The following is a 26,035-nucleotide window of genomic DNA, read 5'->3' as shown; positions in this document are numbered from 1 at the left end:
TTTGTAGGAAGCAGAACCAGGATTTGAACCCGTTATTTTATTGATAATGTAGGTCGATTTTTGCGAAAGCATACCACTGTTTCTCACAATTCTTTGCAAACTGTATATTCATGTGTCAAAAAATTTAATATCTTTTCTGACCTCTTTTGTATACATTAGGCTAATCTTCAAGGATTGTAAACTCCATGTAGGTTACCGGTTTTACTCTAAGGGTCTCTAGGCTAAACATGTAGTATATGCTTAAAAGTGCATGAAAATAAAGTGTGGAGACTCCATAAGATAACATTTTGCTTCAGTGAAGTAACCAACATAGAAATTAAGAAAACAATCTCATCTGCAGTTGTGTCAAAAATAATATATTTAGGAATAAAATTAACCAAGAATGTGAAAGATTATTGCACCAAAAAATATGAAACATTGATGAGAGAAATTGAAGACACAAATAAATGGAAAGATATCTCATGTTCATGGATCAGAAAAATAAATATTGTCAAAATGTTCGCACACCTAAGGTGATCTACAGATTCATTACAATTTCTGTGAAAAGTCCCATGACTGACACCCAACTGATTTTCAACAAAAGTGCTAAGAATACACATTGGAGAAAAGATAATATTTTCAATAAATAGTGCTGGGGAAATTGGATATCCATATGCAGAAGAATGAGACTAAACCAGTACTTCTCATGATATGCAAAAATCAACTGAAAATGCATTAAAGTCTTAAATGTAAAACCCAAAGCTACAAAATTACTAGAAGAAAACATAGGATAGTACTTTACTGTGGGCAAGAATGTTTAAAATAAGCCCTCGAAAGCATAAGCAACAAAAAGAAAAATAGATAAATGGAATGACATCAAACTGACAAGCTTTTGATCAAAAAAGGAAACAATAAAAAGAATGACAAATAGACCTACATAATGGGAGGAAATAGTTGCAAACTATGGATCTGACAAAGGATTCATATCAAGAATACGTTGGGAACTTAACAGCAAGAAAACATCCTAAGTAAAAACAGGCAAAATACATGAATAAATATTTCTCAAAAGAAGACATTCAGATGTCCAACAGGTATATGAAGATATGACCAAGATCACTAATTGCCAGGGAAATGCAAATCAGCAACACAGTGAGATACTCTTCACTCCAGTTAGAATCGGTTTTATTATAGAATTATAATAAAAAAAGACAAAAGAAAACAAATGTTGGCAAGGAGGTAGAGAAGAGAACACTGACACACTGTTGGTGAAAATGTAAATTAGTACAGTCACTATAGAAAACTGTATGGAGGTTCCTCAAAAAATTAAAAATAGAACTATAATATGCATGTGGTTCTGTAATTTCACTACTAAATATATATCCAAAAGAAGCGAAATCAATATGTCAAAGATATATCTGTACTCCTTTATTTATTGCAGCGCTATTTACAGTAGTCAAGATATGGAATCACAAGTGGCCATTAACAGATGAATAGATTAAAAAGTGTGGTATATATACACAATGGATAATTCTGCCATAAAAAAAAAAAAGAAGTCCTGTGATTTGCAACAACATGAATGCAACTGGAGGTCATAAGGCACAGAAAGACCTTATTTCAAAAACTAAAAAATTGGAATCTAAAAATAAAATTGGGATCATAGAAGCAGAGAGTTTAAAATGTGGTTACCAGAGACAGGAGGAGGAGGATGGGAGGATGAGGAAAGGTTGGTCTGTGGTCCAAGTTACAATCAGATAACGGGAATAAGTTCAACTTCTATTACACAGTAGGGTAAGGACAGTTAACAGTAAGACATGGCATATTATAATTAGAAAATAATTAGGGAAGCTTTTGAATGCCCTTACCACAAATGATAAATGCATAAGGTGATGGTCATGTGAAATACCCTAATTTGATCATAATACAACCTATATATGTATCAAAACATGTAATTCTACCCCATAAATATGTACATATAATAATTTTTAAACTCTCATGGCATTTTTCATAGTAATAACAAAAAAGTCTTAAAATTCACATGGAACCACAATGTACCCCAAATGACTAAAGCAATCTTCAGCAAGAACAAAGCTGAAGGCACCATAGCTCTTGATTTCAAATTATATTACAAAACTATAGTAATTAAAACAGTATGGTGCTAACATAAAAACAGACACATAGACCAATGGAACAGAATAGACAGCATAGAAATAAACCCATACATTTACAGCCAATTGACTGTAGACAAAGATGAGAAAAACACACAATAGGGAAAAGACAGTTTATTTGATAAATGGTGTTGGGACAACTGGATGTCCACATGCAGAAGAAAGAAATTAGTCTTATACTGTATAAAAATCAACTCAAAATGGATTAAAGACTTATATGTAAAACCTGAAATTTTAAAACTACTCGAAGAAACGTAGGAGAAAAGCTCCATGCTGCTGGTCTTGGCAATGATTTTTTTGGATGTAACACCAGAATACAGACGACAAAAGCAAAAATAAGTGAGTGGGACTGCATTGAACTAGAAGATTTCTGCAGCAGCAAAGGAAACAACAAAAATGAAAAGGCAACTTCTGGAATGAGAGAAAATATTTGCAAACCGTATATCCAATAAGGGGTTAATATTCAAAATATATGAGTTCTAGTCCATTTTTGCATTGCTACAAGGAAATACCTGAGGCTGGGTAATTTATAAAGAAAATAAATTTATTTTGGGCCAGGCACATGGTGGCTCATGCATGTAATCCCAGCACTTTGGGAGGCCAAGGTGGGCAAATCAATTGAGGAAAGGAGTTGTAGACAAGTTTGGCCAACATGGTAAAACCCCGTCTCTACTAAAAGTACAAAAACTAGCCACACCTGTAGTCCCAGCTACTGGGGAGGGTGAGACATGAGAATCATTTGAACCTGGGAGATGGAGGTTGCAGTGAGCCAAGATCGTGCCACTGCACTCCAGCCTGGGCAATAGAGTGAAACTCTGTCTCAAAAAAAAAATTAAATAAATAAATAACCAAAACCAAAAACCGAAAACAGGTCTATTTTGGCTCACGTTTCTGCAGCCTGTACAAAAAGCATGGCACCAGCTTTTGTTCCTGGTGAGGTCTCAGGAAGCTTGTGATCATGGCTAAAAGTAGAGGCAGAGCTAGTGCATCACATGGCGAGAGAGGGGAAGACAGAAGGAACAAAAGAGGTTGAGAGGAGGTGCGAAGCTCTTTTAAACAACCAGATCTCATGTGAACTACCAGAGCAAGAACTCCCATCACCAAAAGGACAGCATTAAGCCATTCATGAGGGATCTGCCCCCATAGTCCAAACACCTCCCACCAGGCCCCATCTCCAGTATTGGGGAATACATTTCCAGGTGAGATTTGGAGAGGACAAACGTTGAAACTGTATCTAACTCATACAATTCAATAGCAAAAACATCAAACAACCAGATTTTTAAAAATGGGCAAATGACCGGAATAGACATTTTTCCAAAGAAGATATGCAAATGGCCAGTGGGTATATGAAAGAGTGCTTAACATCACTAATCAGGGAAATGCAAATCAAAACCACAATGATATGTGACCTCACACCTGTTAGGATGGCTGTTATCAAATAGTCAAAAGATAAATGTTGGCAGGGATGTGGAGAAAAGGAAAACTTCCATGTTGTGGGTGAGGATGTAAATTGATACAGTCATTATGGATGATATTATGGAGTTTCCTTAAAAAATCCAAAAGAGAATTATACGATCTAGGAATTTCTGGATATATGTACAAAGGAAATGAAATCATTGTCTTGAAGAGCTGTCTGCACTCCATGGTCACTGGAGCATTATTCCTAATAACCAAGATATGAAAACAACGCAAGTGTCTATTGTAAGATGAATGGGTAAAGAAAACGTGAGATATCTATATATAGATATACATGTAACATGATTTGATATGCATATGCATAATATGCGTATATTTACATATATGTATATCTATATATATACACACACATATACCCAGTGGAATAGTATTCATCCCTTAAGAAGGAAATCCTTTCATTTGCCACAACATGGATGAACCTGGAGGACATTCTGTTAAGTAAAATAACCAGACGTAGACAAAAAACACTTCACGATCTCACGTATATGTGGAATCTAAAAATGTCAAACTCTTAGAAACAGAGTAGAAGGGTGGTTACTCAGGGCTGAGGGGTAGGAGACATGGGGAGACTTTGCATACAAACTTTCAAAGTTATAAGATGAAGACATTCTAGAGATCTAATGTACAGCATGGTTACTAGAGTTGGTAATACTGTCTACTTGCGATGTATGAGGAGAGTAGATCTTAGATATTCTCACTGCACATACACACACAAAGGTAACTGTGTGAGGTGACGAATGTTTATTATCTTGGTTGTGGTAATCATTTCACAATGCATATGCATATCTAAATATCATATTACATACTTTAAGTATCTACAATTTTTTTGGTCATTTATACCTCAATAAATCTGGGTTTGGGAAAAAGAGCGACCTCTTCTGAACTCTAGATTTCATGCTTTTTGTCAGTTTGTGACCCCCAATTTGAGTGTGGTTGTGAGACCTTAATAAATAGCAATACATTAAATCATTTATTTAAAAAAATCCTATTCTGAATAATATTCCATTCTTTGGATGTACCACAGTTTATTTATCCATAGAGGAATTTTAGATGCGTATTACCAACTGAAAAAAAAACTGAAAGGACTACATATACTGTGTAACTCCAACTATATAACATTGAGGCAAAGGCAAAATTATGGAGGACAGTAAAAAGATTAGGTTGCCAGAGATTGGGGAAAGGCGTGGGAGAGGGACGGATGACTAGGCAGATCACAGAGGATTTTCAGGGCAGTGAAATTACTCCGTATGATACTACGATGGTGAATTCATGTCACTATGTGTTTACTCACACTCATACAGTGTACACTAAGAGTGGACTCTAATGTAAACTATTGACTTTGGGTAATGGTGATGTGTCAGTGTATGCTCATCAGTTATAACAAGCGTACTTCTCTGGTGGGGATTGTTGGTAATTGAGAAGGCTATGCACATGAGGGAGAAGGAGGTATATGGAACATCTCTGCATAGCTCTCAATTTTGCTGTGTAACTAAAACTGCTCTTAAAAAAAACTTAAGTCTTAAAAGAATATATACTCTCTCTGATATTGTTTGTAACATGCTCTATTAATGTTAAGTATGTCTACTTGGCTGTTAATGTCAATTTTGTTTACATCCATACTGGTTTTAATTTCACTTATTGCATTAATTACTGAGAAAGGAACATTTATATATTAAAAAATAGAGTCTAAAGAGCAAAAAATAATAAAAAATCCTGCTTCAAAAGTATATTGTTTGCCCTTCCCTGTGACTCCCCTCCATGCGAATTAATTGCCAAATCCACCAAATACTTCGTTCTGTTTTTTCTTTCTTTTTTTTTCTTTTCTTTTCTTTTTTTATTTGTTTATTTATTTTGAGACGTAGTCTCACTCTGTCACCCGGGCTGGCGTGCAGTGGCGTGATCTCAGCTTACTGCAATGTCAGCCTCCCGGGTACAAGCGATTCTCCTTGCCTCAGCCTCCTGAGTAGCTGGGATTACAGGTGCATGCCACCATGCCTGGCTAATTTTCGTAGTTTTTAGTAGAGACCAGGGTTTCACCATGTTCATCAGGCTGGTCTTGAACTCCTGACCTCGTGATCTGCCCTCCTCGCCCTCCCAAAGTCCTGGGATTACAGACGTAAGCCACAGTGCCCAGCCCAAATACTCCTTTAAGGCCCCAGCAGACCAATACAATCACATGCTCCTGGAATTTGACAGCTTGAAGTGTATAGCCTTACTAAACTGTTTATCTTATCTGTAGTGGTTGCTTTCCTCTAACCCTCAAGATCAGTTCACATAAATCAGTTATTTAAGAATTTGAGAAAAATATGCCTTTGCCTTAATGTGTTATATTGTATTCACCAAGATCCTGACTCATTTGTGACATTTGCTGTTAGAATGAAAACTAATTCTGACTTCATTATCTTTATGTACATTTTTATTTTTTGCCGCTCTCACCGTGAAGGTCATGGACAGTGTAATTGCGGACGATGTGACTGCAAAGCAGGCTGGTACGGGAAGAAGTGTGAGCACCCACAGTCCTGCACTCTATCGGCTGAGGAGAGCATCAGGAAGTGCCAGGGAAGCTCTGATCTGCCTTGCTCTGGGAGGGGTAAGTGAGGTCTCCTCAGGGCTTGCCACGGCCTCTCCATCACGATTCAAATGAATTCAATGCACACACATCTTAATTTAAAAAACAGCTGAGATCCCTGAATGAGGGGCTATTAGTCCTTTTAGAACTAATAATAAATCCAATTTCCATGAATGAAAGTACACGGAGAAATATATGTCTTTTTCTCTCTACATATATCTTTCTCACACAGACTCTCTCTCACTCACTGTCAGTCTACTTGAGCCTTAAGGTATGTTCAGTTTCATTTCAGTTCAGTTCAATGTGACATCAAAAAAAGAAACAGTTTAGAGGTTTGCTTAAAGCTTTCTGAATGAGACCATCTAATTGTCCACTGACATTTATGAAACCCAGTAACATTATTTTGAGGACAGTGTTGGCTTTTGAAAATTCATTGTATAAACAAATAGCCATGAATAAGTTTTGTCATTTTAGAAGGAAGGCATGTAGCCTCAGGTGTGTTCTTGGTATCAGATCAGTACAAATTGGAGAAGGACAAATTCATCTAGAAGAACACAGATTCCATTCCTCTTGATTTATCAAAATAAGAAATGCAATTTCACTTCTCACATGAGAATAGCGAAGTTAATATGAAGTATACTTTTGAAGAACTTGTAATTGACACTATTACCAATTTTGTTCAAGAAAGAGGAAACAGGCCGGGCGCGGTGGCTCAAGCCTGTAATCCCAGCACTTTGGGAGGCCGAGACGGGCGGATCACGAGGTCAGGAGATCGAGACCATCCTGGCTAATACGGCGAAACCCCGTCTCTACTAAAAAATACAAAAAACTAGCTGGGCGACGAGGCGGGCGCCTGTAGTCCCAGCTACTCGGGAGGCTGAGACAGGAGAATGGCGTGAACCCGGGAGGCGGAGCTTGCAGTGAGCTGAGAGCCGGCCACTGCACTCCAGCCTGGGCGGCAGAGCAAGACTCCGTCTCAAAAAAAAAAAAAAAAAAAAAAGAAAGAGGAAACAGAGAAAGAGTTTCTTCACTTGAACATTAGATCAGAAATTTAATTTTGCCTTGCATTTTTCTTTCTTTTTAAATGTATTTTTAATAGGGATATAGTTAACATACCATAAAATTCACATACCACTCAGTGTTTTAATATATTAGCATAATTATGCAGTCATTACCACTGTCCAATTCCAAAAAAATATGTTTATCATCATAAAATACTCTGTTAGCCTATAGCAGCCACTCCCCATTCTCTTGTCCCAGAACCCCTAGAAACCACCAGTCGACTTTCTGTCTCTATGAACTTGTCTATTCTGAATATTCCATACAAATGGAATCATAAAATATGTGATCTTCTTGCATCTGGCTTTTTCTACTTAGCATAAGTGTTTGCAAGGTTTATCAAAGTTGTAGCATATGTCAGTCCTTCATTCCTCTATGGCTGAATAATATCCTGTCGTATGGATGCACCACAGTTATTTAACCCTTCATCAGTTAACGGGCATTTGGACATGGGGTTTCTACTTTTTGGCCATTATGAGTAGTGCTGTTACAAACATTCCTGTGCAAGTTTTTGGGTGGACATGTCTTTTAATTTCTTTGGGGTCTGTATCTGTGAGTGGAATTGCTGGGTCTTAGAGTGACTCTGTTGTACCTTTTGAGGTACCGCAGGACCATCTTCAAAATGGCGATACCATTTTACATTCCACCAGCCGCGTGTGGAGTTTCCAGTTTCTCCACATCTTTGCCATTTCTTGGTATTGTCTGTCCTTTTGATTCTTTACAGTATTCTTTATAAAGAAAACTCCATAAAGTCTCTCAGATTGTTTGCAGCATAGGTATTTTCTCATATCCATTTCCCCCTCGTGGTTGTAAGTAGAAGAATAGAGGAGTAGGATATGGGTATAATAATTTTTTTTTAAATTTCAGAAGTATTTTTGACTAGCCCTGTATTTCACTAGTAACCCTGAACAGGAACCATTGTTCTATCTGCATTGTAATACTGTCATTATAGTGCTGCATAAGCCATCATGCTTTTAAAGAAACAAAGATTAAAATTCATATCCCTCAGACTGCTGATTTACCAACACTTGTAATCTACAGCAAAAAAATAATTTTACATTATTATTTTACATTTACAAAAAACTTTATCTATTGGGGCCAGCCATGTAAAAAAAAAATGAACATAGGAAGGCTAACCAGTGTCTTTTAAAAAAATATCTGTGTATCTTTTCAAAAATGTATTATAATCCTCGGTACAATTCCATTTCAAATTGAAAACCTTGGGAGGGAAAGAAAATGACTTTATCTCAAAAACAGATTTTTGATCTTGAGGATACTTTTTCAGTTACATTTAAGTTAGAGAACTTTAGGTACAGTGATTTTTGCTGTTATCTTAAAGTGGTAAACACAGCAAAGGGAGGTCTGGTATCTTAAAGCATTATTTAAGTTAAAGGGTTCACATTCAGTAAAAGTATTTAAACTCCAAATGGTTATGTTGCTAGTAGAAGTAAACAGAACAGAAACCAATAGGGATATGCACTTACATTTTAAAACAAAAAAAATGAGCAAAATGTATACTTTTAACAAATGCTTTCATATTTTGAAGTTAAAAATGTCAAACCATATAATGGAAAAATAAGAAAAGCATACAAAATAGCTCTCAAACAGAGAAAATCACTGTAAGTATATAATTTTACCAATGGCTTTTTGTTTGTCTCTAAATTGTTTAATATGTAGAACAAGTAAAATAAAATTATTGGGGACTTAATAAACTCCACTAGGTTTTTCCTCAAACATGCATATTTCCTGCCTTTCTCGAGATTCACTGACTTATGTAGCTACCATTTTTAAGCAATAGAGTATGTTTAAACTTTATTTTATTAAAAAGGTATTGAATAAATGTATAGAATTATGGTTTTTAAAATTATTTATAATTCATTTTAGCCTCTGGAAGTACTTTAAAGCTAAATAAGTTTATCAGTTTCCTTACACGAGCAAAGTGATTTCACAGGAAATCATGACACTATGTAAGATTTTTGAAAATGAAAACCAAGAAGTTACGATGGCCAGTTGAGTGCTTTTGGTCAAGGTCAGGTATCCTTTCTTTCTCATAGTGCTACATCTGCAAACTCATTGGCACTGGATGTTTTGAGGCAAATGACTAGTATGAAAACTTTTCAAGAGTTCATTTTGCAATTTATGAATGAAAACTGCAGCTGTGGTTACATGAGGTAGGAAAGCAATTATAAGACCCATCAGTTTCTCAAGCCTGAGGGCCTCATTAGCTCATGAGATGGAAAAAAGCAATCCTAGTAGAATACACTGAAGTTCGTCAGGGACCAGGTGAAGGCATTTACATATACATTATATATCTATAATATATATTATATTTTATATATAAATTTTGTATATATTATATATTTTTTAATATTTTATATATATCAGATATATTTATATATTTTTATATATAAATATCAGGTGAATGCATTTACATATATTATATATCTATAATATATATTATATTTTATATATATAAATTTTGTATATTTTATATATATATAAAATATATCAGAAATTAAGTTAAATTATTTGTTTCTGTTGGTGGTGACTAAGTGTGATCATTTGTCTTCAAGGTAGAATAACTTATATGATATCTTGCATTCTGTATCCTGTGATTCCTTGATTTCTATACCATATTGGCTGTAGATATGTTTTCATGTAATGAGATTTAGCTCATATAGTCAATATAGATATAAAGACACTTGTCCTAATTTTGGTTCCTGGGAGTAAAGGTGGGAAAACATTTTATCTAGTCTTCTAGTGTTCTGCTCAAAAATATAATGGCTTATGATAGGCTAAACATTAGTTTTACATTCTTGCTGATTTAAGAATACATCGTTATTATTATCGATGTTCTCCTGAGCATGAATTTGACTTTGGCTTAAAAAAAATAAGTGAGTAAAATTAATTTGCATCACATCTGAGCAGAAGCTATAAGAGACAGTGAAAAATCTGCCATTCTTTCTCAGGCATGAGGATTTGCAGTGCTTGAGACAGTCTCTGACCCGTTAGCCTGGGTCTCTGGATGAGGATGGGTAGCAGAAATCTCTGTTGATCCACCAAGGTTCTATGATGTGAGTGAGAAAGAAACTCCTGTTGTTTTAAACAAGTGAGATTTTGGAGGGAGGTGTTATTGCAGGAGAACTCCTGAATGATAATTGATTCCCCATATAAAATGTAGGGAATATGGTTAAGCCAAGGTAAACAAACACAACAAAAATCATACTTATATAATTTATATTTTATATTATATACATAATTTATAAATGCCATAATTTATATTCTTGGAGCAGGATTCATGTTCACATCTCTTAGTATTAATTCTTGGATATGTAATACATAGGTCTAAAAAAATGCATATATTTTATAAGTGATGTATTTATGCTGTTCTATCAACAGCATTCATGTACACTTAGTCAACAGGTAAAATAAGAACCTTGAATAATACATTTTAAAAAATTTCCTAAAAACGCAATGAGGTAGGAAGACGTATAATTATTATTCTTTTTGCAGAAAAAGAAATTAGATATCTGAACAGTTTGCCATTTTACATAATTCCAGTGGTGCAAATTTTAAAAAAATTGATACGTGTTCTCTGACTCCAAGGTTGTTGTTTTAGATAACTTACAGGTTCTTGTTACATGCCAATTTATTGGACAATATATATTAAACATGTTTCCTGTTACACATATAATTCTGCAGAGTCATTGAAATGGCTGCACAATATTCCATTATATGGTTGTAGCAAAATAATTCAATCAATCCTCTTTTTATTAGATATCTATATGTTCTCTTATTCAAGTTCTAAATGCCATAATTTATATTCTTGCAGCAGGATTCATGTACAAATCTCTTAGTATTAATTACTGGATATGGAATACATAGGTTTTAAATGAAAAACAGTAAGAAATATTTTGAAGAAAAAAAGTCTGATTTATAATCTCTAAAATAGATTATACAGGTATGCTCTCCTGCCGGGGCATAAGAAAAGTCTTCTTCACCCACTAGTAGTGACAATTTAAATAATCTGCTAGCTCTTCTCAATGTATTTTGCTGTTGGTGTTACAAACTTTTGCCATTTATCAAACTTCTTTCATTGACTTCTATAATCATAAAAACGAATGATTTATCTGTAGGCATTATTATTCCGAGGCTTGTGTTTTCAGTATTTGCCTTCTTTGATCATCATTTGTCCTTGTGTCTAAGTCATCCTTTTGTTTGATACTGCAATCCCATGTGCTTTTCTTATCTGTCCGGTTTGCCCTTTGGTTTTCTTTTATCAGACTTGTTCTAAGAGGTATTGCTTATGTTTTAGTTCCTTAAACACGTAACCATACACCCCCATAAGGGAAGGTTTGAAATGGAGAAAGAATGATAGATTCTTTCTTCAGGCTAATTATTTAATATTGTAACTTCTAGAAAATAGAAACCATGTCCTCATTTTTATCAATTAGCATGCTTTAATTAATGAATTAAGAATTGTTTCAATTCCCTTACCTAGGAACATACTTTCAAAGAATAATAGCATGCCAAATTCTCACCATCTGGTTATTTTTCAATGAAGTCACAATTTATCTTTCCCTTTTATTGGCAAAGCCCATCTTTAATTTCCTGTTTTATTTTTCAGAGAAGTTTTCATGATACATGTTTTCTTTCCTTTTTTTTTTTTTTTAACCTGTGTGTTTTTTACTCTTTGTAGTTTTGGACAGTTGAATCATTACCTTTCTTATCCATGTTTACAGAGAGGTTATTTATTTGGAACAAAGAGAAAGTTTAAAAAAAGGGAAGTCCTTCAAACATTTTCAATTAAGCAGCATACCATATATAGTGATTCTGATTATATTTTAAAATCCTTTGTGGCCTAATTAACCATTTTATCGTGAGTTAACTGCTGCAGGAAATGTGCTGAGTGTTTAGGTGACAGGGGAACCCCAATGTGTTCTTCCAGTAGTACTTTGAGAAAGCAAGTGGGGTTCAGATTTACTCCATTCTGAGCTTTCTGTTAGATTGATTCGTTATTTCTGCCAGCACTAGAGGACCCTGGAGTAGTCATGCACTGAATTATGCCATTTGAAACCTAGTTTTTATAAACTGTAGCCAAAGATGATAAATAAATGACCCTGTAAAATTAACTTATTTACTATTTCTTATCCAAGAGGAATGGTTGTGCTTTTAAGTGTGCATCAAATGAGGAGAAATATAAATGAATTGGTGAATTGTTTCAGAAGGAAAGGCCTGGACTTTGTCTTGTTATGAACATTGAATGATAAGAATAAGCCTGCATACCACCAGGGAGTCTTCCATGCACCTTTGAGCATGCTTTGAACTGATAATGCCCACTCTTATGGCTTGTGTATGCTCTATTACCGTGCAATAGCCCACAATAGTAATATTATATGTAGAAATAAAAGAACCAGTTCATAATTTGCTTTCTTTGTACTCATTATGATATCTTAAACTGTATATGCCTCCTACATTTCAGAGCACCTCAGGAATGTAATTGTTATTTATTAAGAGGTTATTAAGGATAGTACTGATATGAGAAGACTGGGGTCGAGGGAGAATTAAGTAGGGCGCTTCTGGTATCCTTTATCTATCTTTATGGTGCACTTGGATTTCTCTGTGTTGGGACATTGTGTATTCTCATAGAGACAGCCAAAGGTGCAGGTGCTCGGAGTAGTCGTCTACTTGAAGGTCCTAGTGAAATCCAGTATTAAATCTCTCAGTCATATGATGAAGCAGCATTTACTAAACTAATGGCATAACCTGCATATGTGAAAGGAAATTATTAAAGGGAATGGAAAAGAGCCTTGTTAAATAGAAGAGATAATCTCATGCAAGTTGATTTTTCAGGGACTCCCCTTTGCAGTGGGTATTTATGTTCCTTATTTCTCCTCTTGTGTTTGATCTTGCCTTTCATCTTGCTATTTTTATATTCAACAGAACAGAGAGAAAAGAAGAATCCAGAAGCTGAATTTAATAGTTTTGTTTATTTTTAAGAGATGGTAGAAAAATAATTCAGTGGAAAATAAGAAACATAATATTTTTTAATTAACTGAGGTTTTTCTAACTAATAGTCCCGAAAACTGTATTACTACCAAGTAAGAGAGAGTATTTTTTTCCTGTTCTAAATAAACAATCTTTATCTACGGCAACAGAACAGTTTGTATTAAAGATAGGAATTGATCCAAATAAATAGACAAGTTTCATTACATTTTACATTATTTTTATGCTGTAAGTTGAAAACCAGTGAAATTCTTTGGCTAAGATAACTTCCTAGTAAAGACTGCAACCAATATTGTCAAAATCTATTTGAAATGAAAATAGAAAATTGGACTTGAATTTAATTCCAATTTCTCTAAGCAAGCTTAAAATACATGTGTGACAGCTAAGAAAATTTTTTTACTATGAGTATATATTTATTTCTATTAAAACACTAAAATTACAGTGCAGATTATAGTGAAGAGCTTTAGCAGTTATTTACCTGATTTCATTCAATGTAAACAGGCAAACCAGATACTTTTATGGGAAACAATTTGCTCTGGTTATCAGCCATAATCTTCATAGAATCAGCCTCAGCAGATGTTCTTTCTAATAGAAAACCAGTGAGGCAGAGTGTTATCCCTTTGTGTAGCCTGTAGAGTCACATAGCTGATCAGAACCTGTGATGCCCCTCTTAGGATACACAAAAATTAATAGGGCTGGTCATTGTGCTATAGTTGCAAAATGAATACAGATACTCTATACTCACAGCATACAGACAACATGTACATCGTATTTTCATAAATGATGTTGCTTATCATAGTTAATCCATCTAATATTTATCGATCTTACCACCATGTATCTCTGGGCTAAGCTAGTGGTCAGAAAACTAGGGCTAGGCCTGCATTCTCTTTTTGTAAATAAAGACTTATTAGATCATTGCCATGCTCATTTGTTTACATATAGCTACTTTCTTGCTGTAATGACAAAGTTGAGTAGTGGCCACAGAGAGCACATGGCCCACAAAGCCTGAAATATTTATCATCTAGCCCCTTACAGAAAAAGCCTGCTACCCCTGAGCTAAGCATTTTTGATAATTATGACAAGTGTGTTGGGAGAAGGGATTCAGTGTCTTGAGAATCAGAGGAAGATGACATTTGCCCAATTTGGGTGCAAATATGGCTTCATGAAATGAGTGAACCTAGTGGGTGGCTGCAGAGATGAGTAGCAGCATTAGCCAGATAATAATTTAGAAAAAATACAAAAAAAAAAAAAAACAAAAGAAAAAACAACATCCCAGGTAGGAGGAACAGCAGGGGCAGAAACTCTGAGTTATGATGGGAATAACGTGTAAAGAACAGGAAGCATACTTGTGATAATTTAGAAAAAATAAGAAAATGGTGGGAGACAGCCTGGGGTGAAATATGTCTCTCCCCAGCTACCTAACTTCTTCTTGCGTGATTGACAGGTTTCAGACAGAAAAAACCACTTCTCTGCAGAGCTCTCTATGTCATAATTGTCTTATGAGGTTAATTGTTAGTAAAATGATGTCATGGAAACGCCAGGTTAACGTTGTTTCATGCCCATCCATTGGGTCATTGCTAAAATGCCAAGTTTTATGTAACTGAATTTACTGAGATTCGAATTTTTCCATGAACAAGACAAATCCTTTAGCATCCTTTCATGTGCCCTTCTGTACCTTGTATCATGTTTACTTAACTACTGACAGAAGATGAGAAAACAAGCACAAATCCAAAATTGTTTTATTCCGAGGCATTCATATCGGCGAAGTATTAAAATGACAACTGTCAGCAGTCAAATTTGTATTTTGAGAATGAGATGGCTATTATCTAGATATTGGGTATGTATATAGATGCCTACATGTTTAAAATGGCAAAGGGACATGTTGCAGCAGTTAGTTGAACAGTAAACTACTGGGATAGAGGTGAGTAGACCCTGAGTTAGTCAGGGTTCAGCCACTAGCCAGCTGTGTGACCCAGCAAGGCATATACTGAACTGGAAGCAAAACCCTTCTCGGTGACCTTGAAATTACTCCGTAAGCTTGCATTGCCTCCCTTTCACCTCTCTTTGCAATAAGTGAATTTGACACTGTGTTCTAATTCATCTGGACCCCTAAATTTTATATCTACTCAATGGACACCATGCCTGTCATTTCTGACTCACCTTCATAGCAGACTTTGTATCTGGTTTTGCGTAGCTAACTAGACAGACTAAGATCTGACTGTGTCTCATGAGAACCATGTGACTAACCCATCATTCTTTCAGACTCTGCTTTCTACCAAGAATCTGCTTGAGATTCAAACTAATATATTCTTCAGTTATGACATTCTTTCCTTTGGAATATAATGATTTAAGATGGATGAGATTTTGGTTCTCCATAAATATTTATTTTTCATGTGTTGCCTACTATTTGGATAAAGGCAAAAAGGCAGGATTCTTTGGCTTCCTATTTAAGTTTATAAATAATTTTGGTCTCTTCGATGCTCAAAATATTCTTGCTATGTGGATATTGGTAAATAATGCCAAATGGCCTGGCATCGTACAGTTGTAAGCTGCTTAAGATTTGGATAGTCTCTAGGGTGAAAGAGCAAATATTTTGAGGTCATGTGTAAAGTCCTTTATAAGGACGTTAACTCTTTTGCCAAGATTTCTTTCTGGAGCCCTGTATCGTATAATAGTTAACTAAAGGAAGTTAAAAGGAATGTGAAAAAAAAAAAAGAAAATATGGAGTATGTAGTGCCTGGTAAAGTCTCTCCTTCTGCTTCCTTTAATTTGCTGGAAGTCTGAGTATGGTTAATGATACTGTTGAATTATAGTTGCAATGGTGAGAGAGAATTGCAAAACTCACCCTCTCAAGTATAGTGTAATATAATTATTTTAAAAAGGTGGTAGCAAAATCCAAGTGACATAATCCATATATGCTTGAGTCTAGATACATTCTGGATAACCCTACGTAGAGAGGAAAACCCAGAGAGATTGCAGTTTTTAGGTTAGACTTCTTAGGAAATAAGATTTTGGATGTGTTAGGAGGCCTGGAGTCTTGTGACCACGCAAGGGTATGACAGGGTGAGCACATACTGACACTATTCACCCCTGCTCATCAGTTCATCAGTGATACTCCCCTCTTCACTGGCATGGTCCCTGGAAACACTTCTAACAGGCATCAATTTCCTGTTTGGGTAGAAAGATACACATGCTGCCCATGCCATGCCTTCCCTCAGCATCTGTAGCTTATCAAAGCAGCCAGGCACTGACTGTGCGGGCATGTGCTCTGAGGGGGCAGGGATGGAAGAGATGGCCACGTGGTTGCATGACGTCCTCATAGAGCTGATGTCTCACACCATGTATTCTCTGTGCGACTCTGTAGAGTTTTGTATTTTTTTTTTTTTTTGAGACGGAGTCTCGCTCTGTCACCCAAGCTGGAGTGCACTGGCCAGATCTCAGCTCACTGCAAGCTCTGCCTCCCGGGTTCATGCCATTCTCCTGCTTCAGCCTCCCGAGTAGCTGGGACTATAGGCGCCGCCACCTCGCCCGGCTAGTTTTTTGTATTTTTTAGTAGAGACGGGGTTTCACCGTGTTAGCCAGGATGGTCTCAATCTCCTGACCTTGTGATCTGCCTGTCTCGGCCTCCCAAAGTGCTGGGATTACAGGCTTGAGCCACTGCGCCCGGCCGAGTTTTGTATTTTTTTTAAAAACTTTTTGGGCCCTTAATTTTGTTATCTGTAAAAATGGCGTTATAACAATTGCTGTTTTCTTTCAAATATTGTGAGAGACACTTGAAATAGTATATACGAAACTTCTTTGTTAACTTTAAACTAATATGCAATTGTAAGGACTTACAAGGGATTTAAGTAGACAGCATACAAATGACCTTCGGGGCATACAATTTAATAGAGAAAACAAGGTCAACATTCATTCCTTCATTCACTCACCCAGTCAACATATATTTACCAGGGCCCTCCTGTGTTCCCAGAACCATTCTCAGTGCTGAGAAAAAAGAGACAAGGCAACTGATGTCATAGAGTTTGGGAAAATAAGTTAAACCAGAAAATAAGTAATTTCGGATAGCTCTCATATTTTCTTGAGAAGGGAAATCAAGAGAATGTGAGAGCGTGGCCAAGATGAAGTCTGGGGGCTGCTGTAAGTACGGTGGGCAGGGACCTCTCCCAGGAAGTCATATTTGGCCAGATTGGAATATTGAAAGTGGGCCGAATGACAACTCAGGGAAGATGGCAGAGGAAACAGGAAAACAATTTCAGATTCAAGGGATAAAGTTTTCCAGAAGGAGATGTAAGTCAGGTGAGCTTCATCCTTAAAAAATTCATGGAGGAGATGAGAGCACTTGGAGAGCTTGCAGAAGTATTTTTAAAATACCGGTGCTGAGTTCCCACCTGATTTAATTTGTCTGTGAGATGGCCTGGGCGTCCAGGATTTTAAAAGCTCCCTGGGTGATTCTGCTGAGCAGCCACATGAAGACTCACCACTCTGTAGGGTTGTATAACAGGCACGGTCCTGCAGCAGGATGGACACTTTACTTTTTGCCCTACTTCCCCCTGCGCAAACAGGGCTTTAGGGAGTGCTTAGAAGTTGCACAAAACCTATTGCTCTGTGGTGTCCTTTCCCAAAGCTTTGTTGAATAGGAGGGAAAGGAATGAGTCAGCGGAAAGAGGGGTGGGTGTGTCGGGTAGGGTTATAGAGAGGAATAGAGAGAGGAGATCTTGAACAATGAACCACCCTAGGCATGTTTGAATACCATCAGCATACAGGACAATGACTATTTGTTCTATATGAAAGATAATTAACTGAATAGATAGAATTGTCAAAGAGTCCAGGAAAGGGGCTTTGTCAGAAATGCATTTTGGGTTTTCACCATAGATAATTTCTACTTTGAAAAATAATATGGAGGAATGTATTTAGCTACTCTTTTTCCTAGAATAGCCATGGTGGTATTTAATAGTAAAATATTATTTAGTTCTGTTACCACAAGAGGACTAATGGTTTTCCATATTGTCTTTTTTCCCATGCATATTATCTTATGTGTTGAGGAGAGGCATGCCTCAGGATTATATTTTCCTTGTTAATGAAACTAAGAATTTTGTGGATGAGTCTGAATAGGTGCAGTTTGAGGACATTTTCCATTATTTGATCAAAGAACTGACCAGCGGATCCATGTCAGCTCCCTGCGATCTGTTCACACAACCCAGCCTTCCTGCTTGGTCCACTGCTAAGCTGGCTCCTTGTCTGCTTTGTCCCCAGGTTTTTGGTTGGGCTTTCACAGTTACGGTGAGAGGTGACACTTCCGAGAATATGAGGTGCATGCTTAGGGGAGCAATGAGCCAATGCTAGGTTAGCAGTAAAACCATTGCACATTGTCCAGAGAGAGGTTCCTCAGGACCAATGCTAGGAAATAGCCCAGAGAAGGTTAGGCTGTCCTCAGATGCTCCCCAGAAACCCTTCATTTGCACAGTGCTTCTTTGAAGAACCCGATTTTGAAACACCCCTTCCCCCTTAGCTGCAGGTGACCCCTTGGGATTCACATTGGAGGTGTACCCCACTCCTGCCCTCAGGTCAGATTCCTAGGGCCGCAAAAACACATGACCACATATTTGATGGCTGAAAACAACAGAAATGTATTCTCACAGTTCTGGAAATCAGAAATTTGAAATCGAAAAATGTCAGGTTCCCTCCCAAGGATCTAGGAGAGAATCCTTCTTTGCCGTTTCCAACTTCTGGTGGCTTTTGGCATTCCTTGGCTTGTGACAGCATCGCTCCCTTCTCTACCTCTCTCTTCCGAGACAGCTTTCAGAGAGGCTGTCTCTCTGTGTGTCCAAGCTTCCTTCTCCTTTCTCCCATAAGCACAATTGGATCCACCCTAAATCCAGGATGGTTCAGCTCTAGTCTTTAATTATCTCTGCAAAGACTCTATTTCCAAATAAGGTGACACCCTGGGGTCCTAGGTGGACATGAATTTTGAGGAACACTATTCAACTGATTATAGGGGAAATCAAGCCTGCTTCCACCAGAGATACTTATTCAGAAAATAAATGTCTTATCCACCATATACTACTTTATTTGCTGATTTGTGCACATTACTTTGGTCTGAATGTTTGTGCCCTTCTTAAAAATTACGTGTTGAAACCTAGCCCCAAAGTCGATGATATTAGAAGGTGGGGTGTTTGGGAGGTGATTAGGTCACGAGGGTGGGGTCCTCATGAAAGGGAATGGTCCTGTTACAAAAGAGACCCCAAAGTGTGGTAGGACATGCCTGTAGTCCCAGCTACTCAGGAGGCTGAGGTGGGAGGATTTCTTGAGCCCAAGAGTTTCAGGCTGCAGTGAGCCATGATGTCACCACTGTACTTCAGCCAGGGTGACAGAGACCGTGTCTCTAAAAGTAATTATAATAATAAAACTAAATAAATAAATAACAAACGAGACCCCAGAAAGCTAGCTTGACAGTTCCACCATGTGAGGACACAGTGAGAAGGTGCCATCTATGTGTAGGAAGCAGACTCTCGCTAGACACTGAATCTTCCGGTGCCTTGATCTTGGGCTTCCCAGACTCCAGGATTGAAAAGCTTGATACCTGTTGTTTATGAACTACTCATCTATGGTATATTTTATAGCAGCTCGAATGGAAAGAGACAAGTATCAAAGTTCAGTTAGATACAGCATAAAAAAGAAAGAGAAAAACATAAATCATTACGGTAGAATGTAGTCAGTGCTGTGATGGAGATATTTGAAGCGATCTCTGCCTGCAAAATTGAGAGGGTGAGGGAGGGTGAACTTGAATGATCAGAAGTTTGCTCCTGGAGAAATGGGGAAGAATGTGTTCAAGACAGGAAATTCCATTACGAAGCACAGAAAGATGAAAGGATATGATAAGTTCAGGTAATTGTTTCATCCAGCTTATGTATATCCGAGGTAGGATTGGAGTCTTTATTTGTAAATAGATCTCCAGTGTGAATATGAAGTATTTGGGCATAAATTCTGGTGGTATAAATCTGTTTCATAAAACTTTCCTTTTGTGGTTCTCAGTTGCTCAGAACCCTGAGATCTGCTTTCTGCCATCATAGCTAGTTTTCTTTCATTTTCTTTTTATAATTGTTTATTTTTTTGAAATTGAGTCTCACTGTCACCCAGGCTGGAGTGCAGTGGCGCTATCTCAGCTCACTGCAGCCTCCGCCTCCCAGGTTGAAGTGATTCTCCTGCCTTAGCCTCCTAAGTAGCTAGGATTACAGGCATGCACTACCATGCTCAGCTAATTTTTATATATTTTTAGCAGAGATGGAGTTTCACCATGTTGGCCAGGCTGTTCTCAAACTCCTGACTTCAAGTGATCCACCCACCTCGGCCTCCCAAAGTGCTGGGATTACAGGCATGCGCCACTGCATGCCGCCCATAGCTAGTTTTCTGAGAGCTACTCTCTGATGTGCTTCCTTGGCCAGAATAATATGCATTGTAATGAGGGATTTGGGGAATCCCATATCTAGGGACTCTTAGCCTGGAATTCATGCCACCCAGAGGATGGTTGGGTATCAAACAATGAGAACTCCTTAAAATGGCACGAATATATTGTGTTTGCCTTTTAATATGTTTGTGCAGAAAGAGTCCATAGCTTCTTTGGCCGGATTATAAAAGGGCTCCATAATATCAACAAAGGTGGCAGTGATTTAGACATCTCTGCATAAAATCAAACAAAGACTTTTAGCTGTCACAATGGATTATTAAGGGATATATTTTGAGCTACATACACTTTAACTAGGCACTGTATTGTTTACTAAGTAAATTAGTATGTTATCCAAAAGGTAGTCAAACATAGAAGTACTGGTGATATCCAGTTTTATTTATAGTTTTTGATTCTGCTTTAAAAAATATTTGAATCAAAAGGTAGACCAAGCCCCAAATTATTTTACTGTAAGTCATAAGAATTTGTCACTGGGCCGGGCGCGGTGGCTCAAGCCTGTAATCCCAGCACTTTGGGAGGCCGAGACGGGCGGATCACGAGGTCAGGAGATCGAGACCATCCTGGCTAACACGGTGAAACCCCGTCTCTACTAAAAAAAAAAATACAAAAACTAGCCGGGCGAGGTGGCGGGCGCCTGTAGTCCCAGCTACTCGGGAGGCCGAGGCAGGAGAATGGCGTAAACCCGGGAGGCGGAGCTTGCAGTGAACTGAGATCCGGCCACTGCACTCCAGTCCGGGCAACAGAGCGAGACTCCGCCTCAAAAAAAAAAAAAAAAAAGAATTTGTCACTGAAGTTTCGTTTTAGAATAATTGGTAACAACCAAAAGTTCAAGCAGAGAAAAGAACTCCTCTCCTGTTTTACTCTCATAAGAGAGTGACTTTTGTTCTATAATTCCTCAGATTTTAGTGTGTATCCATGAGAAGGATCTCCATTCTGATTAATAAATGTGGAAGCACTGGATGCTCATATGAGTATAACCTGGCATTCTAGAAATAATAGGAATGCAGAAATAAGATGAGAAATAATTTTAATTTCTATGCTAATTGAGATTCATTTGAAAGGGTTTTAAGCAGACACATCTCATTATGTAAAAATAGTCTTTTATTAAAAATATAGAAATTTGGCCGGGCGCGGTGGCTCAAGCCTGTAATCCCAGCACTTTGGGAGGCCGAGACGGGCGGATCATGAGGTCAGGAGATCGAGACCATCCTGGCTAACACAGTGAAACCCCGTCTCTACTAAAAAATACAAAAAAACTAGCCGGGCGAGGTGGCGGGTGTCTGTAGTCCCAGCTACTCAGGAGGCTGAGGCAGGAGAATGGCGTAAACCCGGGAGGCGGAGCTTGCAGTGAGCTGAGATCCGGCCACTGCACTCCAGCCTGGACGACAGCAAGACTCCGTCTCAAAAAAAAAAAAAAAAAAAAATAGAAATTTAATAAAAAATAAAATTGGTGTTTTGCAATTCCTACATGACTCTAACCTAATATTCAGCCAGTTTATAGATTGGCTAAATCAACCTTCAGCCATATTATTATTGTTTTAACTTTGGCTAGTGAATATCCATATGAATCTTGTGAATATGCGGGATATGGCTAAGTTGTCAAAGACAATTTCAGTGTGGCAGAGCACCCAGAACCTGAGGAGACAGCAGTGAATATATATTAATGGATCATGAAGCAGCAGTAACAGTGGTTTGTTGATATTGAATGATCCAGGGCCTACCTCCTGGGCTTAGAACTATTTTTTCACTGTATATTCATTTACTTAATCATTCACTCAATGTGATTAGTTACAATGGCAATATAAGATGACTAGAGAATCTTCCTAGTATTCACTTTAATGAAATAATTTGGGTTGCTGCTATTTACCTCTCTCCATATGCTGCTTATAGATTCTGGTTGATTCCATGGACTTTGTTTCTATGCTATTAACTAGCTACATGGGGGAAAATTATGTTTAGCGAGAATATTTGCTATTTATTTGTTCAACATAGGCAATAGATTAGGAAACTGTTCAAGAGACCGTGGTTGATGCCTACTATAGATCAAAGACTTAGCAACAAAAAGCTATGGTGTTGCCAGTACCAGATCACACTTAGCAGTGATCTCCAGTTTGTGACATATAGAGTAGTTCTTTGTTTTCTATGTCCTGAAAGAATTCTAGCTTTCTTTATTATGTTTTAAAATCCCTTGTCATTAATTACAGTGCTGAGCATATAAGAAAACTGTATAGCATCTATTTTAATTAAAAGACCTTAGATGAAAGTGGCAGAATCCCAATTCAAACAACCAGAAACAAACAAATGATTTATGTGCTCACAAACCAAAAAGGACAGGAGTACAGATGACCTTGAGGAAGAATGGTAAAGGGACTTAGACAACCTTACATGGCCTCTCTCACTCTTTTTTTTTTTTTTTTTTTTTTTTTTTTTTTTTTTTTTTTTTGAGACGGAGTCTCGCTCTGCCACCCAGGCTGGAGTGCAGTGGCCGGATCTCAGCTCACTGCAAGCTCCGCCTCCCAGGTTTACGCCATTCTCCTGCCTCAGCCTCCCGAGTAGCTGGGACTACAGGCGCCCGCCTCGTCGCCCGGCTAGTTTTTTTTGTATTTTTTTAAGTAGAGACAGGGTTTCACCGTATTAGCCAGGATGGTCTCGATCTCCTGACCTCGTGATCCGCCCGTCTCGGCCTCCCAAAGTGCTGGGATTACAGGCTTGAGCCACCGCGCCCGGCCGCTCACTCTTTCACTTTGTCTATCACACCTACACCCATGTACACATACATGCACATGGATTTACACAGCAGCCTCCAACACACACATTTCTGCTTTTATCAACCCTTTAATCTGAATCTTGTCTATTGCAGATGGATTTTTCTCCAAACAGGAGGAACATGGATTTTAGCATCATGTAAGGTTATAGTTTTACTATGCTCTGACCAAGAAAGATTATAGATTTTTCCTTAGCAGTTTAAGGGAGAAAAACAATTCAGGGGAAAAACTCGGATTGACTTTGCTTGGATGAAATGGTGAAGTTTGAATCAATCACTGATGATAGAGGGATGACAGCGTTCTAAACTTGGGTCACCACTGGGGGCAGGTGGGAATTGGGGGAATGAGATGTGAGACTGTAAGACTTTAAGGAGTCCTCCTGAGCAGACCACAGTTTTCAGTAGATAAAACTGCATTGAGGTTGATACTGATCTTGAGTATCATTGATTATGTGTACAACCTTCTTAGTGTAACAAAGATGATACATAGCTTATTTTCAGACTTATAACCAAATGACAGCATGACGGGACAAAAGAATTCATTGATGATTATGGTAGGTAGAAGATGGCCTCCATGAAAGACACCCCTGTAATCCCTTGAATCTGTGAATATGTTAGATTACATGGCAAAGGATACTTATGATTGCTAATCAAAAGATTATAGTGGATCATCTGGGTGCGCCCAATACAATCACAAGGGCCCTTACAAGTGGACACGGGAACGAAAGAGTCAGAATCAAGTGATTCAACATGAGAAGGACTCAACCTACCACTACTACCTTTGAAGATGGAGAAAGGGGGCCAAGAGCCAAGGAATGCAGCCTATCTCTGGAAGCTTGAAAAGGCCAGGAAAGAGATCCTAAAGCCTCCAGAAAGGAAGTAGTCTTGATGACAGCTTGATTTAAGCACAGCAAAACCATTTTAGACTTCTGATCTCCAGAACTGTAAGATAGTAAACGCATGTTGTTTTTAGGCATAAAGTTTGTGGTAATTTGTTATTGTGGGACCAGGAAATGAATACAGTGATCTTTGGACATATTCTTTGGCTTAGTCAACAGAATATACATCAGAAGCTATTTCTGAATTATGTATTCCCATGTATTTTGAAAAGCTTTTCTACAAAAAAATCTGAAAAAGGATAACATATAAAAGATTATTCTCTTTACTGAGAGTATTTCAACTATAGGCGTAAACATAGATCAGTTGAGATACGATTTTCTTCTTGGCTTTTTTCTTGCTTTGTCTTAAAATGAAACCAGTTCTCTTATAACTAGTTTTAAAGCACAACTTTATAGCTTACCTGTTTCACCTATTTGAAATGTTACATTTTATTCCATGTTGTAATATAATCTTGGTACATTGTTTTTAATGATTATACATTATATTAAGATATTTTGACCAAGCATAATATGCATTATATTCTGTCATTTAATCAATTATTCTATTTAAATAGTCCATGAACATAATTATAATATTTTAATATTATGATCTAAATTGTTTTACTAATTTTACATTGTAATTCTACATTGCAATTTGGGATGCATGTCTTTGTCTAACATAGATAAGTAGATTAATATTTTGCAGGGTTTACATTTTGGGAGTCCTTTTTAATAAAATGAATTCAAAATCAAAAGTACAAAGTTAAGGTGAATACTAACTTAGGATGAAAAGGCAATCAACACAAATTACATTTTTATATCAGACAAATACCATAAACCTCACAAGATCTAGAATATGGAGATGTAATTATAATCTTACACATCTGTTGTAGGTGGCTGTGTGTACTTCAAAACTTGTTCCTTCTCAACTTCCTAAATGTGGGCTGTGCAGTAGAGGATGCATACGATTTTATTACTTGATCTCTGGTCTTAAATTGTCATGACCCAAGAGGTCTACAGCACTATTTCTAGAAGGCATTTCTATACCCTGAAAAACCACAGAAGTGATGGTACCCCACTAATCTCAAAATGAATGTGTACTCAACTCACCTTCTCTTTGGCTGAATCTCAGAAGTACCTGGAGTCATTCCAGAGCCACTGGACATGAGAGGAAATGTGGCTGAGTCAAAGTTGGAATAGAAGGAGAGTCGGTTATCTTAATTCACTGAAAATTTCTTATTTTGGAAAAATTTAAAACATGTATGCCATCTGTTGTCATGGACCTTCCCAGTGCCAGAGACTCCCACCAGTGAGGAAATCTGAAGATTAATTGCTGTTAGTTCCATGGCAAATGTGCCTGTCTCTTTGATGACTGATACTGAACAACTGCACCTGGGACTGTACCCAAAGTGGAGAACAGTGAGTTTCTGTGTCATGACTGTCATTGACCTTCCACCTTTCCTCTCCAAAAGAATAACAAGCAAATCAATTGCGAAGATGGAGCAGGTGCTGTGGTTCAGTCTTTCTTTATATTACCAGACAAGGTGAAGCCTGCCTGGGTTTATGATGGTCTCCCAAAGGACTGTTGCTACCTTTGTACCTATGCAGCTTTCTGCTGCCTGATGCTAATATCATACACATTCTTCTGAAATATTAACAGGAAAATATCTGTTTGAA

The 26,035-nt window shown here is 37.4% G+C and overlaps 1 protein-coding gene across 2 annotated transcripts in view; it reads left to right on the top strand.

The window, feature by feature from the left end:
- ITGBL1 (integrin subunit beta like 1) overlaps positions 1-26,035 on the top strand; it is a 270,673-nt gene that overhangs the window by 147,030 nt on the left and 97,608 nt on the right. For both annotated transcript variants that reach the window (XR_004428980.1, XM_033177331.1), the window contains exon 7: positions 6,064-6,210. Coding sequence is in view for 1 of the 2 variants with exons in the window: in XM_033177331.1 (XP_033033222.1) it covers positions 6,064-6,210 (147 nt within the window). In the remaining variant the exon portion in view is untranslated. The remainder of the gene's footprint in view (positions 1-6,063; positions 6,211-26,035) is intronic.

Source organism: Trachypithecus francoisi, unplaced genomic scaffold (genome assembly GCF_009764315.1).
Source record: "Trachypithecus francoisi isolate TF-2019V2 unplaced genomic scaffold, Tfra_2.0 Lachesis_group18, whole genome shotgun sequence".
Classification (NCBI taxonomy): Eukaryota; Metazoa; Chordata; class Mammalia; order Primates; family Cercopithecidae; genus Trachypithecus; species Trachypithecus francoisi.
Note: the sequence above shows the minus strand (reverse complement) of the source record. Positions and strands in the feature narration are given on the sequence as shown.